Below are 18,543 nucleotides of genomic sequence, written 5' to 3'. Positions count from 1 at the left end.
CCTCTCTCCTCCCTGCACTAACATACGGCTCAGGCTCACAAGCTGCACTTGACCATTTAAATTACGGCAACAACCAGCCTTCACCAGCTGGGGCTCATTAACATAATGTCCACAGTTACTACTGAGAGCGCTGACACAAAAATCATTTCAGCARGGAACAAGACACGTGAAATGTATACTTACTTTATAGTGAAACAAAAAAGTAGTAGGATTTGGAAGCAAAACCATATAAACTACTGTATTTATTCGTGTATAATATGATCTCATGTATAATATGACCCCCTTTTTTGAGCTTAAAAAGCATAAAAAATTTAAACTACCTCCAATTTCATACAGACTTCAAGATTTTTCAGCCTTTGCTGTCTTTATACATACCAGCAAAATGATCATTGGACTGTTCATTTTATTTTAACAACATATGTACTAAAAGGTATTTTGACAACAAACATATATCAGCAAACTATGGTTTTGAGCATCAAATGAATTCTGGCATTTTACACATATTCCACCAGGATGCGCCACCAGAAAAATCAGAGACTTCACATGAGATTTGAGACCATCTTGTGGGGGAAAAGCAGATTACTTCCTACTCGCGAGCGCCCCCTCTGGTGGGGAAACATTTTTTTAGGGATACAAACTTTTTCAGAACACCGGTAGACGGCAGCCATTACAGACGAACGTGTGTTTGTTGCTYTTCGAGGAGCGGCCCGGTCACATGCTAATGTCATTACTTCGTTATCATTACTGAGGTGCAGGACTGCTTTTCCCCCCTTTTTTCACATCATGTCGCCTGCCTGGATCTGTTATTATCTCGCTCTGATGTARGGAGGAGAGAAAAGGTCGTTTCAACTGCTTTTTACGACGCGGTCTCATTTAAGGAGTTTTGTGAATGAAGCTGAATTTTCAGTTAAAATACATAAGTAAAAAATATTTATCCAAGTATAGTAACACCCCCCAACTTTATGGATGATTTTATGGATTTAATTTTACGTATTATACTTGAATAAATATGGTAATTATTTTCCTGTGAGATGATGTGGTCCATCATTCTTGCACAATAGGATCAATTCTAGATTCAGGCCATCAGCAAGAATACATCATAATCCCTAACCATTTTGTCTAGTTCAAAACCGAGCACCTTTAAGAGAAGAAAAGCTTTATCCAACAGTAAAATGTATCTAACGTTGGAATTCTTATCAGTTTTCTGATGTTTACTTTTGTAGTTTTGTTTTCTTTACACCTTAACCTTAATGGGTCATTTGGATCAATTTCAATTATCTATACTTTCAAAGGTCTGACAGGAAACCTCATTTATTGTGGTTCTGTGGAACATGGGACTGATTGCTCCGTCTGATAATATCCAAATAACAACACGAATCATCAGTCAAATGAGGACGTGCCTAAATGATTATCGGGTGAGTGGTTCTGTGTTGCTCTGTTACAAAGATCGCCACATGCGCACTTAAAAAAAAGAAAAAAAAAGAAGTGGCAAATTATTTTTAGGCTAACAGAGGTCTAATTTATTCGTCTGATGAAGTGCTTAAGCTAAGAGCTCCCCAGACACTAAATGAGACACATGTGTTCCCAAGGGGGTTTAACATTTGATTGGATGTAGTTATATTACTACAGCCCTAATTAAGAAGGGGGGATGTGTTTCAGCAGCTCTTTCAAATATTTGTTTTTCTGCCATACTCTTGATAGACTGCAGGCTGTAGGAGGGAGAGCCAGACAGGGTGAAATGTTGCAGATATGACGGAAACCTAACAGTCTTATCAAAGAAGAAGAATTTCTTATTCTCAGTGTCTGTGATGTCTTGAGGAAAGATGAACTAATTAGGTACATTAATTGGTTTAGATCTTTGAGAAGAGCTTGGGTTGTCTGCGAGACCTTAACTTTGATGTATAACTGCTCCGAGTGAAAAACAGTCTGTGTGGCAAAATAAAAAAAGAGGTAATGTTCCTGGCATCAGGTCAGCACTGTGAGTTTTACAGTCAGAGTTTCTCTTGGCATGAAAGAGGACCACACTTCTGCTGAGGTGCACTGCCACACAGCCGGCCTTTGTCACACTGGAGGAGGTGCAAAACAAACTGGAACTACTGGAACGTCAGTAATCCCGGCTTGTGTGAGCGGGCATAAGTGTATGGGACGGAGAGAAAAGAGGCAAACAGTCAGGAAGAAGGAAAAAAAAAGTTTTAAATAAAAGGGCGGATATTTAGCAAGGAGAAGGCATTCCGACACTAAACACATAAAGAGTCATACCATCTTGTTCTGTCTTTGTCATCTCCTCCAGCTTCTTCTGCTTTAGTGAGTCCACAACGTCTGCCAGGCTTCCTTTGCGACGCTCCGGAGTTCCAAACACTGATCCGCTCAGCAGGTCACTTCGCTCCCGGGCCCCCTCCTCYGGCTTGTGTGGAGATGTAGAATTGTTCCGGAAGGAGTACAGGGAACATACTTTATTGCTGTCAGATTCCTGTACGACAAAATAATAATAATAATAATATGAAAAGTTGGTAAGGGAAGCAACACGGGATGTGTATTAAATGATTAGTGTGTTTTTGTGCTGTCTGAGCTCTGAGCATTTTGACAGTTTTTCACTCAAATACGGTGATTGCCAGGGATTTTTCAACTCACGGCCGATTCAGCCATTTTAAATGGCTCCTCCCTGGCTTTTAACAGCAACTTCTGTATTTTCAACAGTGCTGGCATAACAAGTGAAAAATTGAGATGAAATGATGAGGTACATTTTCATAGGACATATCCATAATGTGCTCAGCTTTTGCTATTCATCTGCACAGACTATACAGAGAAACCTCCCAACTATAATCTCTTAAATTGCTGTTGAGAGTGCATTTGTGTTGGGGTGACTGCTGTGTAATTTGTTCATTTTCTAGTAGAGACCTATTCTCAGCTGAGTGCCTCGTGTGTTCGTAAATCTGCGTCCTGTCTCGGTGTGTTTGTTYTTTTTTTGTCCCACCTGTGCATGGTTTAGTATTTAACTAAGGGTCCTGTCTCTGGCTGACTGGCTGAGTGCTCCCTGTGCACAAACAGAGACATGAAGAAAAAGGGGGGAGAAGAATGGGGGAGGAGAATACTCTGCACATGGGAGTGTATAGTCAGCACACAGACCACGGCTGAGGCCTGCGACTGACAGAAGGTGGTGTTAATTATGGTTTCTGGAGGCTGGAAAAAACAGAAGGTAGCTAAGCAGCCAGGAGTTGGAGCCTTTAAGTGGGGAACTGTTAGGCCTGATATTAACTTTGGCCCACCAGTTAAAGAGAATAAACTAGAATATATACCAAATACATGCTGCACATTTATTACAAATAAAAGCGTTTTTTTAAAAAAAGCAAAAAATAAACTTTTGTTCAACAACACAAGTAAATAAATCCCAACATAAAAAACTCAAGAAACCAGTAAACTAGACTGGAATGTTCACGGTGCCAACATCTCATCCCTATGTGGCATGTCGGGCTCAAAGCAGACTCGCAGTGGCGTGCAGGGTGGTTCGGTACCAAGTGGTTGGATGGCACGGCCGAGCAGCACCTCCTGGCCCCGCGTTGGATGGTTATGCAGCATAGCAGAGACGGTGAAGAGAGCTCGAGGGGAGTGGAGAAGTGCTGGGTTAATCAGCTGGCACGGGTTCAGAGCACAGCCCACACAGACGCATGGCACAGCAAGAGGGTCAGGTAATCAGCAACACTCCCATTCCTTCCACCTTGTGTCAGTCCAGTCTCTTTTTCTCCTGCTACCACTGGCAGTCCACAAGTTAGCCTTCCTCTTTCTTCAGTGTGTTTTTTTTATTAATATAATGTTTATTTCAATTATATTTTAGTTTGTCTTTTTAATATTTCTAGACAATATTTTAGTTAGTTTTGTCACCTGCCACTGCCTAATTATTTATATATTAATATAAAGCCACATTTCAGCAGGATATTTTTGCTCAATTAAAAAAAATAAATTACATCATATTGTAGAAGTTGTAAAATTTTATTTTTATATTTATGAAATATAGTAAGTACTCCCTTTTATTTTTACTTGTTTATAACCATTATGAACATTTTCATTGAACATTTTATATATATATATATATATATATATATATATATATATAATTTGTACTGAATAAATATCACAACTCCCCACTGATTTGAATTTTAAGGTCTGAATATGGAAAACAAATACTTATTCCATCATAATTATTTAATAACATATCTTTTAAAATTACTAAAAGTAAAAAGAATAAATAAATTCTGGTTGGTAGAGTTAATATGCCACTTATAATAAACATCTGTGTTGCCCACCCCAGCATTATTTAAGTATAGTCTGCCACAGCTCTGTGTGTGTTGTTGARGCGTTGAGGGTCTCAGTAGCCAAATGATGAGTGACATCAGAGGCTCTCTGGGTTGTTGGTATTTTTTTCTTCTTCTTCTTTTTTTAACCAAAGACCCGTCTGTCAAAGACAACCACCTGCCTCCTACAGCCCACGAGAGCCTGAGCTCGTCCTCGCTCTGCTCACATCAAAGCAGCCCCGCGCTCAGGATGCACAGTGTCTGGGGTCTTGCTGTAGATGTAGCTCTCGCACAACAAAAAAGTAGCTCGCACGCAACAAAATTGAGACGTTTTTCTAAACAGCGACAAGCATCCAAAGCATGCGTGTGAAGCTGCATTTTTCTTTCATCGAAAATGCTGCCATTTTTCTGCGCCATCATTCAGAAAAGAGTAAGAGATCCTCAGTTTGACCCTYAAATAGCTCATGATGTAGTGTTTGGCACAGTTTCCTTTTTGAAGATCCCCAAATCCCCACAGCTCAGGAGCATGGAGAAATCACAGGGCTTGAAGGGGCAAAGATGGAGAATTAACTGAGGGTAAATCCGTAAACCAGAAACAACGGAAGCCTGAGAAGGCTGGATTTTAAAGGGAGGACAAAAATACAGAAGTGCTTTACGAGTGTGTATTTGGCTTCTACAAATGTGGTTTTTGAAAATGCAAATTATATTTAAATATCTAAAATTGCTGTCATTTTTTTAAACCTAATTAAAATATGCATGTCTTACCATGCGCTGCTGTGCTGACACCAGGCTTTCCCAGTCGCTCTCTGGTGGTACGCTGCTGAGCGGCTGCATTTCATCGGGGGCTTTTCCATGGAGCAAACTGTGCAGGGGCAGCTGTGGTGTGCCGTGAGCTTCTGCACTCTCATCTTTTTCCCAAGACAAGTGCTCCTGACCCATGGCATCGTCGCCATCAACCACAGAGGCAAAAGGAGATGTGGCTTGCTTAGAAGACATGACTCTGCTGCAGAGCAATAAAAGCAGAGAAGAGGAGAGGGYAAAAAAAGAACATTAAATTAGTGAAGAAATCTATTTAATCAATTTTGCACATAAGAAGATAAAACAACTTTAAGTGAATGCCTCCTTTTARTGTCACCTGTTGCTGCTCTGGTCTGCAGGGTCTCTAATCTTTTGTTTAATGCAGATGGATGAATTGATCTGAGTCTGGAACGTTGCCTGCTTGGGTTCTGGCCCAAACCCCAAGACAGGAACTCAGACAGCAGGTCAGCCAGTGAGTGGGATTGAATCCACATAAAAATTGAAAAACCTGATATGTTAACTGGTTTTTCAAGGGGAACATAAATTAATGTTGCTCACTTCCAAAATATTTTCTGACACTACCTGAGGAAGAGTTCATTTTTTTAGCTAAAAGATTTTATTTTGTCCTTCATTCATCTTGATTAGTTTTCTTGGGTGAAGTAAAGTTGTTGTAAACATACTTTCCTTTATTGTAATCAACAACCAGGCACGTGTTCTTTGGTTCCAACATATCAAACTGGGAACATCTCAAATACTTTCATGAATATTACTGTGAAAAGTACACTTGACTAATCAGGTGCAAAGAAAACCTATTTCAATTCTAATTTGTATCTCTTTTTTTTATCTTCGCCTTTTTACAACCCATCTTTTTTTCGCTCATGTACAATTAATCCAACCAACTCCACTGTTTTCTCACAAATAATGAGGCTGCACTCATGCTGTGTGTTACGATGAATGAAATTAAACACTGCACCAGGAAATCTAATTATGCATTTGGTATTAAATTAAAAAGGGGGAATATTATGGTCTTCCTATGATGTAAAGTGGAGAAAAGGAGCTGGAGAAAATTTAGCTCTTAATCTGCATTTTCTCTCTAGCCGCTGCTCTGTTTATTGCCCTCAAGCTGGAGGATATTGACCATTAAAATTAGACTATGATTCAAAGTTCAGTCTTCTCTGAACGAAGAAAGAAAATTTGGTCACTGATGACTTGTCACATGTTACGGAGTACGAAGAGCAGTTTTTGTAGCACATTTTGTCAGTGATCACCACCTGCCCCGCTTTCCTGCTCTATCCACAGGGGTCAGAGTGACAGCACTTTAGTTCAACACTCAGCTTGTTGGTGGGGGTGGAGTGTGCGGGGGTCCACAAGGCTGAGGCAGACTGAGGTGCTATGGTGTCCTTGCACCAAATTTAGGAAAGGATGTTTTACCAACAAGGTTTTATGGTTTATGGTCAAGGAAATCGGATAGATAACACAATTTGTGCACAAATACTGGTAAAAMAAAGTATTATTGTTAGTCACATGGAAAGGATTCTTCACACAGGACTTTTTTTCTTTTTTTAAGTAAATGACGCAATGGCACATTTAGTGGAAAATGAGACTTAAAACAATATGTGCAGTATTAAAAGAAGTGGGAGTTGGAGCAGACACTGTATACACAGAGCAGGCACGTGGACTTGTGCCTAACTACCCGTCTGTCTTTCTGTTTGTCTGCCTGTCTTTCAGCCTCTGCACTTACAAGTGTTGTCGGCTGTGTTTTCAGTAGGACTTCGCCCTCAATTTTAATCAGCCATTAAATTGTTTCCTGTAATTATATCAAACAGAAACTGAGCTGAAAATTGTGTACTGTTAATTGAAAATCAAGAGTCGGAGCAAAGTTCAGGGCATGTACGTAATGGTAGTGTAAATGCAGTGTGTGTGTGTGTGTGTGTGTGTGTGTGTGTGTGTGTGTGTGTGTGATGAGAGTAGGCCTATCGGTAGAATCGAACATATTTTTTATTCATGCACCCAAAAAGCTTGAGCCCGAAGCGAAACAAGCGCCTTGTCTTCAGTGGAGTGTGAGCATGAAACAAAGCAGTGCTTTTGTATTACACAGTAAATCAAGTGGTATTATTTTACCACTAAAATATTCAGTCTCTGAGGCACTTTTACTTTGGTCTCCAGCCATCAGTCAAGCTGCTGAGGCGTGAGCGAGAGAAGACGATAGACGGAGGAAAGTAAAGAAGACYGGGAGCAGTGGAGACTCCATCCTCCTGTAACATGTGTCGACTGCAATCTTGTTAAAGAATGCAACAGATCTGCAGCGGGCTCCATAACAGTATTTGTCAGCAGGAGTTAATAATTTATTAGCAGCGCTGGGAGGGCTGCGCTCAGGCAGCTAAAGAGTGCAGAGAAATCTTTCTGCCCCACCCCCATTTCTGACAAGCTCCATACAATACTACCTCATATTATTGAAAGGGAAAAGGGGAAGTGTGGCAATAATTCTCTGAAAATATCTGAGGGCAACTGTACAGTGCTTTTATTCCTCATATTTAGAGTGGGGATCACACAACTCTGAGATCTAAAGAAGCGTGTGTGCAGAAGATCGGCGCTGACACAACAAAGACTTTTGACGAGGCGCAAAAGAGAGAGAGAGTGAGCTAAACTCGGTTGAAGCGTGTGGAATTTGATCATATTTTCTGATGGAATAGCACTGTTTACACTGTTGGCCTCCATGCTTGCAGGATAAAATCAGCAAAACAACCCTGTTTGTACAACTGCAGTGTATTCTTGAAATAACTTTACTCACATTAATAATTTAATCAGTTTTGCAAGGAAATAAGCTCAAGTTTTTCTATACAAAATAAAATGAAAGTAGAGTGAACTGATAAAAAAAGCTCATTCATTATTGACAGTCTACCTTCTCTTATGTTTTACTGTTATTCAAAAAATGAAAAAAAAAAGTGTGATATATAGGACCACTTTTTTTCTTTTTCCAAAAGACAAAGCCTGAGTTACTTTGAAGAAGCAAAGATGAGACAGGGTCGGAAAAGAAAGCAACATGGCCTAAATATAGCTGACAATATTGCYCACATTTGAAGGATTAGGACTTCAGTTCTCGAGCCACGGGCTCATATGGCCTGGAATGGTTTGAGTCATGAATTGTTCCTCGAGATAACGTTTCATCATCGTGCAAAACATCCTCTGCTTAATTGGTAAGTATTAGAGTATTGCTGTGCGCTGCTGGTCTCAGGAGGGCTTGTGACTGCRGGGCCATGTGTCCCCAGCTATCCCATTTCCTCTTTCATCATAAAAGGGTCTGACCAGCTTCCAGCCGCTGGATCTGCTCTTTCACACTGTTTACCTTTTATAGACAATGGTGATAAGTAACTCCACACCGTCTCCCCCACCAGCCCGTCCCTCCCACTTCTAGTTCAAGCGCTGATGTCATGCACATTCAACTTTTGATCACTAGCCCCAGTGTTCTCAGAGAAAATAAAATGATTATGATGACAAATGATAACGTGTGTGTGTGTGTGTGTGTGTGTGTGTGTGTGTGTGTGTGTGAGAATGAATGAGTCAGACAGTGGGAAAATCATCTGTGTGTTTCCCTTCAGGGGTTCCTCGTGTTCTAACAGGTGTCATGGTAGGGTTCCTCTGGGTTCTTCACCTGCCATAATGAGATATAACTACCTGACAGCTCCCAGCTGGAGGAGCACTGACACACAATCCACCGTTTAGCACAATTAAATTATCACCCTCCATTGTAATTGTGCCATGCTGTGCGGCAGCCAGGTTTCTGGATACATAATCGACTCGTAATGCGGGCTGTGTATTGCTCACGGTGTCTTTTTCACTCACTCAGAGTGCAGGCTTACACATGTTTGTCTATTGTGTAACACCTGGGATTTCAAAAACAAAATGAATTAAAATAGATTTGCCTTTTTTTATTACCAGGCAGCAATATACAAATTTATTTATATCTTTAAAAAAAGAATTAAAATACAGTAAATGGCTGAGAAATTACCAACGAGTGAACAACTGCACTGAGATAGAAGACTTGTCTAAATGAATTTGTTTAAATTGTTGCTCCATTATTGTTGACCTTCCCCTGCAAAAAGTCAACTCAATTACGGTGGCACTTCAACTTCACTTCACATTCTCTCGTGGTGCCTTCTCCATTAGAAACCACTGCGGCTGCTGCAGTTAAAAACCACACTCGAATGATAGCCACCCAGAGCAAATTAAGCAAGCCACCTGAAGTGCATACTTTACATATTGAGCAGAGCATTGATAATTACTTTGCAGGGCAAATTATTTTCAATAATATGTTGCTGGAGGAGCTGCCTTGTATCTCACTTTAAACACTTGTGCAGCTGCCGTGACTGCATGGCTGGTGTCCTTGCCCCCCAACCAAGGCAAAAGCTGATGCAGGTGTGAGAGTGCTTAAAAGTCTCTGCCTAATCGGGAAGGGTCGATGAGCACTCACAGACTGGATCCTTCCTTTACCTCCTCCTCTTTCTGTCTCCTTTGCCACTGGCAATTATTTATTTATTTAATTTATTTATTTTGTGATCCCAGAATACAAGCTCAGACCTTGATGGCAAAACAGCCCCTTAGTTCTTCAAGACATGTTTAACACATGCACGTGTATGAAGCCCGCGCGGGGACATGGGAGAATTTTTTTCTTTTGCGTTCCCACGCAATAGTGTTGCGTTGCCTCGCAATACCTTTTGCGTTCCCTCGCAAAAGTGGTTTATCACTGTTGTGCCTGCCGTTTTATTAACGAACTCACATGTTCACCATTAGTGAGTTAGCCTACTGCTTTAATTCAGCTTCAGAATGAATGTGTCACACAACTACGCATGGAAATATGTCATATGCCGATATTTTAACACCGTGCAGCCACGCAACATCAATGTCAATTTCACGAACTTGTGGCGACACATCCTGTTTTGGTAACCGGATATTTCAAAATAAAAGTCTGATTCATATACAAAACAATCTTTTGCGTGGGAACGCAAAACAATTTTGCGAGGTAACGCAAAAGTATTGCGTGGGAACGCAAAAGAAAAAAATCTCCCCATGTCCCCTCGTGGGCTCTATACACGTGTACTAAAAAAGGGGGAGGGGGGAGCAGCACCAAAAACCAACGGTCAGTTTTCTATTGAAATGATTAATTAAAGAATTGAAGCTACTGTTTGGAATTTACCGATCAGAGGGCACTGACACTCATATGCAAACAAGTCCAGTAAGACTCGTCACTTTTCTCTTATTCTTGGCAACCTAATTTCCACATAAGCCTCAAGTTGCYGCTGCAGCACTTAAGCAAATCTTGCAGCAAAGTCAAATCATCAACCGACACTATGTTTGATGAGAGCAGCGGAGCTTTGTGGCTCGCCTCGTACTTGACATTAAGTTATGAGCACTTTGTGAGCAGGAGAGGGAAAACAGAGAGTGGAATTTGGCAGGAGCGTAATATACAGAAATCATCTGTTCGTGTGATCTGAAAATTTTCGTGGAAACAATCGAGCATTGTTGCAGGAAAGAAAAGAGGTGGTGACAGATGACATGTAGAGTGGGGCGCCGTTTGTGTTGAATGTTAAACAAAGCCCCATTCAGTCCAGGTCCATTCTGGCATTTGTAAAGTTAAGTTCCTCAATGCAGTAAAGAATTCACTTCCAACAAATCCAGAGTGATATCTGGTGCAGTTGGCCAAAAAAAGTGACTAGAAGAGCTGGAGAAAAGTGATGAGATGCATTGGAAGTCATATCATTGCAAAGGAACCAGAGAAATTTGGAAAAAGTAAATGAGAAAAAAAAGAAGGAATCTAACATTTTACAAAAAAGGGAGTTTTGATTTCTTTCTTTGCCTATTAGCTCTAATGTATTTTTATATATAAGATGAAGAGCTGGGACAGAGTTGAGGCGAGTAAAGGGTAGCCACCTTTCATGTGACACACCGATTGGAAAATCAAAACCAGGGTAGTTCATTTGCTCCACCCAGATGAGGCCATCTAGCTGAGCCATGATGAATAGGGGTCAGGCAAACCACACCTCAAAGATTTATGATTAAGGCTTATTATGTTGGGAAACTGACATTGATTGCTGATTTAAACTGCTGAAACCAATTAATTTGCCCCGGCTGAATAAAAGCATGGTCAACAGTGTGTGTCAGTCTGACAGGTTTGATGGGAAAAAGCCAGGCAAAAGGAAAAGGAACCAAATAAATGGCTGGTAACCAGCTCTGTTTGAAGGTGGTTAAAACTTACCATGTGTGATTGACAGCTGATACAAAAAAAAATAGATTGGCAAAAAAAGAAAGAGGGATCGGAAGAGTAAAAACCATGGCTCTAACCACTGATCTGAGTAATTGCCCCCAAAATTTGGTTCACAGAATGCATGTACATGCTGCTGTTTCAGCAACGCTGAAGTGGTTTCATTCATTGAGCGGCACTGAGGAAACCTGAGTAAATGAATGTGAAACATAGCCCTAATAAAATCAGAGAGCTGACAGACCTGACCGAACAGAATAAGTGCTGTATTTCCACGCTGAGAAATCAGGCTTTGTAGTGGATTAAATGCTGACTGAAACACAACATGTCTCACCAGTCTGCTGCTCTCCATGACTCTGAATTCTTATATCGGGCTTCAACTCCTTCTCTGCATTTGTCTGCAGCAAAGACCAAAGGTGTACAATGTACCAAACCAGAGTTTTAAAAAAAAGTTATTTTTGGGGGGTTAATTCATAACAAATGCTACAATAAATCTAGCTGCACGTTTCTTCGTTTTGTTTAGTTCTTTTCACTGTGGTTGTTGGAAAAGAGTTCAAAAATACCTTTTTGTTTGTGTTCAAATGTTTTTGTGTGTGTGCGCTGGCTCGCTGAGGGGACACATGCATCATGACACGGTTCCAAAATGAAATCATTAACAAAATTGCTTTCTTAAAAAGCCACAAGTGTGGAGCAGGATCTGAGAGTGTTTGGCTGTGGGCCACAGGCCTCTTCTCAGGCAGCCTCTGCTCCGGCTCTGTTGTGGTTTCCTGCCACCGCACTCATTATGCTCAGACTCAGCTGACAACAGTGCATGGATGCGGCTCGCCTTGCTTCACTCCCTGGTCTGGAAAGGGATGATATGGTACTCTCCAAATTCTTTGATTATTTTTTTAAAGACTAGCTAAATTGCAACAAGGAAAATCAATCAAAACCTATGAAACTGATACCATTTTCCTGTACAACGGACCTACTCAAACAATTGGTTCTGTGATTCATCAAAAAGTTGAAGAACTTGAACTAGATTTTTTTAAGAAAGCTAAAAATGATAAGTTAATGCACAAAAACAGTAAATCCACACAGATGTTATGTAACAAACTTTCTGAAAACTTTATCAATCGGCCTGAGATAGGTTTCAATAAACAAAGCAGACAGAATAGAAGGCAAACAGAGAGTGAAGGGCAGACAAATATTTGATATTATGTTAGTGACTGTCGCTAAGTGGTGTTGCAGGGTAGCTGTGGACCCCATCTTACACACACACACACACACACCTAACCCATAACTGTGACTGTGGATCTGCTCTCCACTGAGCTAAAGGTAGCAGATGTGCTGTTCACAGCCCCGAGTGTGTAACCTTTCTGCAAACAATAGATGGAACTTGACAAAGGTCGATGCACTTGCAACACACTCTTTACAGTAAAAGGTAGTCAAATACAGCAGTCACTTCAGAGCATAAGTCCCTTAGTCAATAAAAAAATAAGAATTTATCTAAATAAATTTAAGATTTTCCATTTGTGCTAGTCAGATCCTTATTTGTTATAAATAAGCAGTATTTTTAAAATTCATTTCCACAAAGTTTGAACAACTAATTTGTTCTCTTGTTCCTAAGAGTGAGTTTAAACATGTTCAGTTGTGTTGACATTATAGTGTACATTGGCCAAGTATTTTCAAGTGCCAGCACATTTTTGAGCCTTAAAAATGGCATTTTACTGAGCTGTGACTGTTAGCGAAAAGATTTTTTTAAGAGTTTGAGTGTTTGCAACGAAGTGACCCGGGAGCAGGGAGAGCACATTTTGAGTGGCCAACATTTGAAAACCTCTGCCTATTTTTGTGTGCACAGTTTGTAAAGCCACATTTTTGGTTGTGCACTTTTTTGTTGCCCACCTCAGTTCGCTTTGTACCCACCTCAGCAGCCAAATGAATAGGTAAGTAGGCAAATTTGGATCATTTTTGTAATAATTGTTGCTTCTCATCCGAATGGCTGTCAGGCCAGGACATTTGCCTTGAATGCTTTGAAACGGGTAACAGATGTTTGCAGCAAAATGTAGATTGTTTTGAGACAGATCAAAGACATCCGTGACGTCTGTGTGACTATTTTAAAAGAAAACTTCTTAAACAAAGCATGTTTAAAACACAAGCGACAGGGCTGCACACCTAGGAAGTTGAGAATCCCAGATAAGACCTTCTGCAAACTCCCTCATGAATGCAAAATGCCAACTAATAACAGTATGCATGTTTTAACAGCTTTTTTATATGCTTATTTATTGAAGATGATTACATATAGTGTCTTCATAAAGCCTAGTGTTAGCAGCTACATTACTATCGTTCCCACAATTGTGTGTGAAACTAAAATCTTGCCGGACTAGTTTTATGGGGAGGTAAAATATGAATCTGTTGAAAAACAAGTAACAATTTCAAAGTATTGTGGGTGCAAAATGCAAAACATAGCATGAGAAACATTTTGTCTCCCTGCTTGAAGCCCAGGTTTCAGCAAAAGCTCTTTAAAAGCTATCAGAATTTTAAACATTTCCCACATCCTTGTATGGGTGTGCCCGTGAAGTGCTTCACTCCCTCTCTTGAGAACCTCTCAGAAATTGCATCATGGGATGGTGAGTATGATGGTAGCAACATACTGTAACATGGGGGAAATACCTCATTTTGCTTGATTCATAAACACCTTGTTCAGGGGCCAGCTGGCCACGCAGACTGGTCTGAGGGCAGAGCTGACTGTGGAGTTCCTGTTTAAGCAACAGACAGAGCCACAGATTTTCATTTATTTATTTTTTATTTTTTGCATAGTCTTTGTTTTAATACATGCTCTCTGTTATATGAATAATATCATTGGCCCTCTCTTATTTTAAGAGTGGGTTTTTATCCAAGATCCTTGTTTGATACAGCTAGAGTTGATGCATTATGAACTGCACACAAGAGTCAGCAGTGATCTGCATATTCAATAACTTTCATAATTATATGCGCAATTCATCAGATGGGATGTGATTGCAGGGGAAGTGGAAGAGAGTGGAATAGAGAGGAGCAGAGAGGTCTGATTCCTGGAGGACTAAAGTCTAATCACAAAACTAACATGATAATTGAAATCTAAATTGAAAGGCTTTGCTCTCAGGGAGAATATGTCAGACGTGGTGTGTAGCAGCGCTTGTCAGAGTGGAACAAGGGGTTGCGGGGTGGGGAGTGTGGTAGGAAATTATTTGAGTCAAACAGGTCAAAAACTGAACAAAAAATGTAACTAATACTAAAACAAGCTACAAAAAATGTCACCAAACTTAATTTACAAGTTAATATATGAGATGAAGCAGGATAAAATAAATCCTGACAGAGCATTTTAATTGCTCATATTCATTAACATTATTAACTTATGAAACTGAAGTTATTTCCCAAACATGTTTGTACTGCAGATTTTTATTTTTATTTAATAATTTTTTGATAGATTAATTGATTTACTTTTTATGTTTTTTATTGGAATGAGACTTACATTGTTTATATTTTTACTTGTGATAAGATTATTTACTTGAAAACAATTTTATTTTTGTTAAAGATGTTTCCTCTGAACTATAAAAAGACATTTGTTGCAATCTACAACTATGCCACTAGATGGCACTGAGTCCTGACACAGGAACCTTTAAATAAATTATGATGGATTGAATTGAAATAGTCTTTTACAATGTTTGTTTTTATCTGTTTTTCTCATGTTATTTATACCATCCTTCTGAAAAGTATACATTGGAAATGTATATGTTTGAAATTAGCAGCATTTATTATTACAATAGCTTTAACTGGGCTAATTTAACTTGATTTGACAAAAATCACTTTTATGGTGCTCTAAGATGATTTTGTTGTAAACTGGTGAAAAAAATCAATCTATGTAGCAAAGAAACAGTCCCTGTATTTTATGAAATTGTATTGCAAGTAAATAACATTTTAGCTGTTCATTTAGTTAATCTAATCTAAATGTTTCTTGGCTTTGCTTAGAACATGCAAGTTTCTTTCAATTTAATGTTGTTTTTTCTAATAAAATTAATGTTTTCATCCAATTTAACCTTTAACACAGTACTTTTCCCCCCTTCACTTCAGTTTTTTGTTGTAAATCTGGAGGAGTTAAGGGAACAGTTGAGTACAGAAAAGTCCTCCGACTCATCTTCCTCTCTGCCCCCTTTTGTCTGCCGTCTGTCTCAACCACAGGATTCATACTCGTCCCTCAATAACGTTTAATTAGTTATGCCAAATTCATTAACCTGCACTGCTGTTACGCTGGCCTCGCTCATAAATTTGCTTAATGTGAGCAGACGTTTTGCAGCTGTAATAAGGGACATAAAACTCAAAGAGAAACACATACTGTTCCTCTCTGGTCATGGATCATTCTTAACTCAGCGGTGTGTTCGAGCAGGAAGGACCGGTCTTCTTCAGTTCAGCAGCTCTTTAACTATATGAGCCCATCAAACAAGTTTTTTTTTTCTATATATGTCTGAGAAAACATTTTAATTTAAATTTAATATCGCAGCAGTCTATTACAGATGGCATCATTTCTTGTCCTGGAATTGCCACTGAGATAAGGATATTAACTGTTTATTGGTTATTTAAAAACTAAAAATAAACCAGAATATAATGCTATTGTTTAAAATAAGGTGTCTCCTGCAGTCACTGTGTAAGAGGTGTGGTTCACCCTACTCATGCTTACCCACTGCACCCTTCTTGCTGTAAAGCAAAGCTCTAATAACTACACCACCAGAATCAAATTCTATGAGTATTTATTGGAACAGTTTTTTTTCTTTTTGTTTCCCAAATCAGATGCAAAATTCTGTAAATCCTGGCTCTTTGGCTGCTTCCACTTCTATCCCACAGAGATGTTTGTTCATCTTTTTCTCATATTCCTTTCTTTTTTCTTGTTTTTTTTTTTTAATAAATAAAGAGGCATCAGCGTTGGATTCCGAAAAGAAACACAAATTCAGGAAACAATCTGCTATTGTGAAAACACCAAGACAACCTTCACTGTCCCAGGATTACACGTTGACCTCTGGGGTCCTCTATCCCCCAGCGGTCTCGCTTAACAACTCGCACCAAAGAGCCTATTAGACCTGAATCCCACAATGCTGTTAAAAAAGGGTCTTGTCCTTTCAYTACACTCACGTCCCCTGCTCTCTGTTTTTTATAGCATAGGTGGTAGAAGAACACAAGTTCATTGTTCCCTCGCAGATGGAAGTTGGAGTTACCAGGGTAACGGCTCTAATCCTCCTTTTATTTTTACCTTTTTTTTCATATTAACAGTCCATCAAGTGCTACCTTTTAAGTCACAGGCAAGTAGCTCACTCACTTTTAATTAGCTATGATTCTGTTTGCCAGGAGACAGCATGATGAGCTAATCGAAATTTACGAAATAATGACGTACTGCGAGCAGCTCCTTCTTCCTCCCGAGGCCTGCTCCAAGAATAACAATAATGAGGCCATTATAGAGGACTGCACTTTAAAACGCTGCTCTGCCACCAAAACAGAGGACATAATTGTTCTGGTGTTTTCCATACAATCAACAACCCATTGTGGATGACTTGAGAACTAAGAGAGCAAAGAATGGGTGTCATAATGATTGGTCTGTGCTCCCTTCCAGTTCTTGTACAAAGTGTTCCCTGAGCGAGGACTTTGATTGACTGCTGATTTGCTTGTGGATGAAGACAACTGTCTGGCTTTGTAGAAAAATGTCCTTTCTGCTTTTTGTGTGTGTGTGTTGCCATTCAAATAGCCCCCCAGGCCACATTAGAGAAGACCCATTCATATGGTGAAAAGCTGAAAGCTGCACAGGCTCATCTGGGAAGGGGGGCAACAAAGTAGGTAGAGAGAATATATATTTACGCACCTATATTTATTTCAAGAACATAAACTAGCCTTCTGGAAAAAAGAATTTAAAAAGGTGTATTTTAAGTTGCAAGAACAAATGGAAAGAATAATGCTTAAAGAACACACTGATATATCTAATTAATTGTTTCAACTTCATGAGTTATTGGCTGCATTAAAGTTTTCAACTTTATATAATTTTTTAAAAAGGTAGAGATATCTTTATGTTACCTTAATATGAAAAACATCTTCTGTTGAGTGAACATCTGTGATTGTTTGTTTTACTCATTTTAGTAGTTGTTTGAACTCAACAGAACTGGTAAGTTCTGTAAACCTTCTCTTCCCAATTACATGATTTTTAATTATTAGATTGAAAAAACTGCTTAGAGCATTTTGAATAAGTAAAACTGTTTTTTATCTTAGTTAAATGTCTGGTCTTGATTGAAATGCAGTAGACTGACAAGTGTGTGTGTGTGGGTGGGGGGGTGATGGTTGTCCCAGGACAGCTGTGGCTACAATGTAGCTTACTATCATCAGTGTGTGTGTGTGTGTGTGTGTGTGTGTGGGTGAAGTGTAAGCGCTTAGGGGTCCGATGGGTCTTGATAAAGCTCTATAATAAGTTCAGTTCATTTACCATTTACCATAATGACTTGACCAACATGTCCCCACCTCCTTTTCTTTRTGAGAATTAAAGTTTACAAAAAGGTACCTTGTTGTATTTATGAAACCAGAGGTTGTGGACTGAAAGTCACACTAGGGGATATGGGACTTTACATCATGCTAACTCGCCTGGAGCAGGCACAACTCGCATCATATCTTGACATAACAAATGGGCTAAAATCAATTTTATAGTGTGAAAGATATATTTATAGTTATACCCGTTCATATTAAGATGTCAGCTAAACTTTATAAAGCATGTCAGGGTGGCCCAGTAAAATTACTCCGTATCTAACCAAAATACAAATGCAGCTCTCACATTTAGCAATCATTAGTATTTTTTGTTTTGATCAACAGAGGTAAAAAGTTAAGTAATTTCAGAACAAGCAGGTTGAGAGCTCAGTGAGGTTGTTCGAACAGCTATCAGCTGTGCTCCCTTGTATAGGAGAGAAGAGAAACAGGACTTGAGGGTAGAAATGCTAAATGGGCCCGTTAGCCGAGTCAACCTTCAGTGGGTTTCATTTATCTTCATCTTGTTAGATGAAATTAATTAACAATCTCAATGTTACACACTTTCTCCTTTCATTACATCAAATAATGGTGAAAATGTAGGGGGAGGTCCTGCCCACAGGGAGTGTGCTGGGACTGAATCTCTCTCTCTCTCTCTCTCTCTCTCTCTCTCTCTCTCTCTCTCTCTCTCTC

At 39.5% G+C, this 18,543-nt stretch overlaps 1 protein-coding gene across 4 annotated transcripts in view; it reads right to left on the bottom strand.

Moving 5' to 3' along the window:
- Nucleotides 1-18,543, bottom strand: part of sox6 (SRY-box transcription factor 6) — a 78,577-nt gene that overhangs the window by 27,077 nt on the left and 32,957 nt on the right. For 3 of the 4 annotated variants that reach the window (XM_014026557.1, XM_014026534.1, XM_014026550.1), the window contains 2 exons: nucleotides 5,055-5,292; nucleotides 2,260-2,470 (listed from right to left, as the gene is read on the bottom strand). In XM_014026557.1, the coding sequence (XP_013882011.1) occupies nucleotides 2,260-2,470; nucleotides 5,055-5,292 (449 nt within the window). The remainder of the gene's footprint in view (nucleotides 1-2,259; nucleotides 2,471-5,054; nucleotides 5,293-18,543) is intronic. The other variant, XM_014026542.1, reaches the window with a different exon arrangement.

Source organism: Austrofundulus limnaeus, unplaced genomic scaffold (genome assembly GCF_001266775.1).
Source record: "Austrofundulus limnaeus strain Quisiro unplaced genomic scaffold, Austrofundulus_limnaeus-1.0 Scaffold5, whole genome shotgun sequence".
In the NCBI taxonomy this organism is placed as follows: Eukaryota; Metazoa; Chordata; class Actinopteri; order Cyprinodontiformes; family Rivulidae; genus Austrofundulus; species Austrofundulus limnaeus.
The sequence above is the reverse complement of the archived record's forward strand: the minus strand, read 5'-3'. Positions and strand labels throughout refer to the sequence as shown.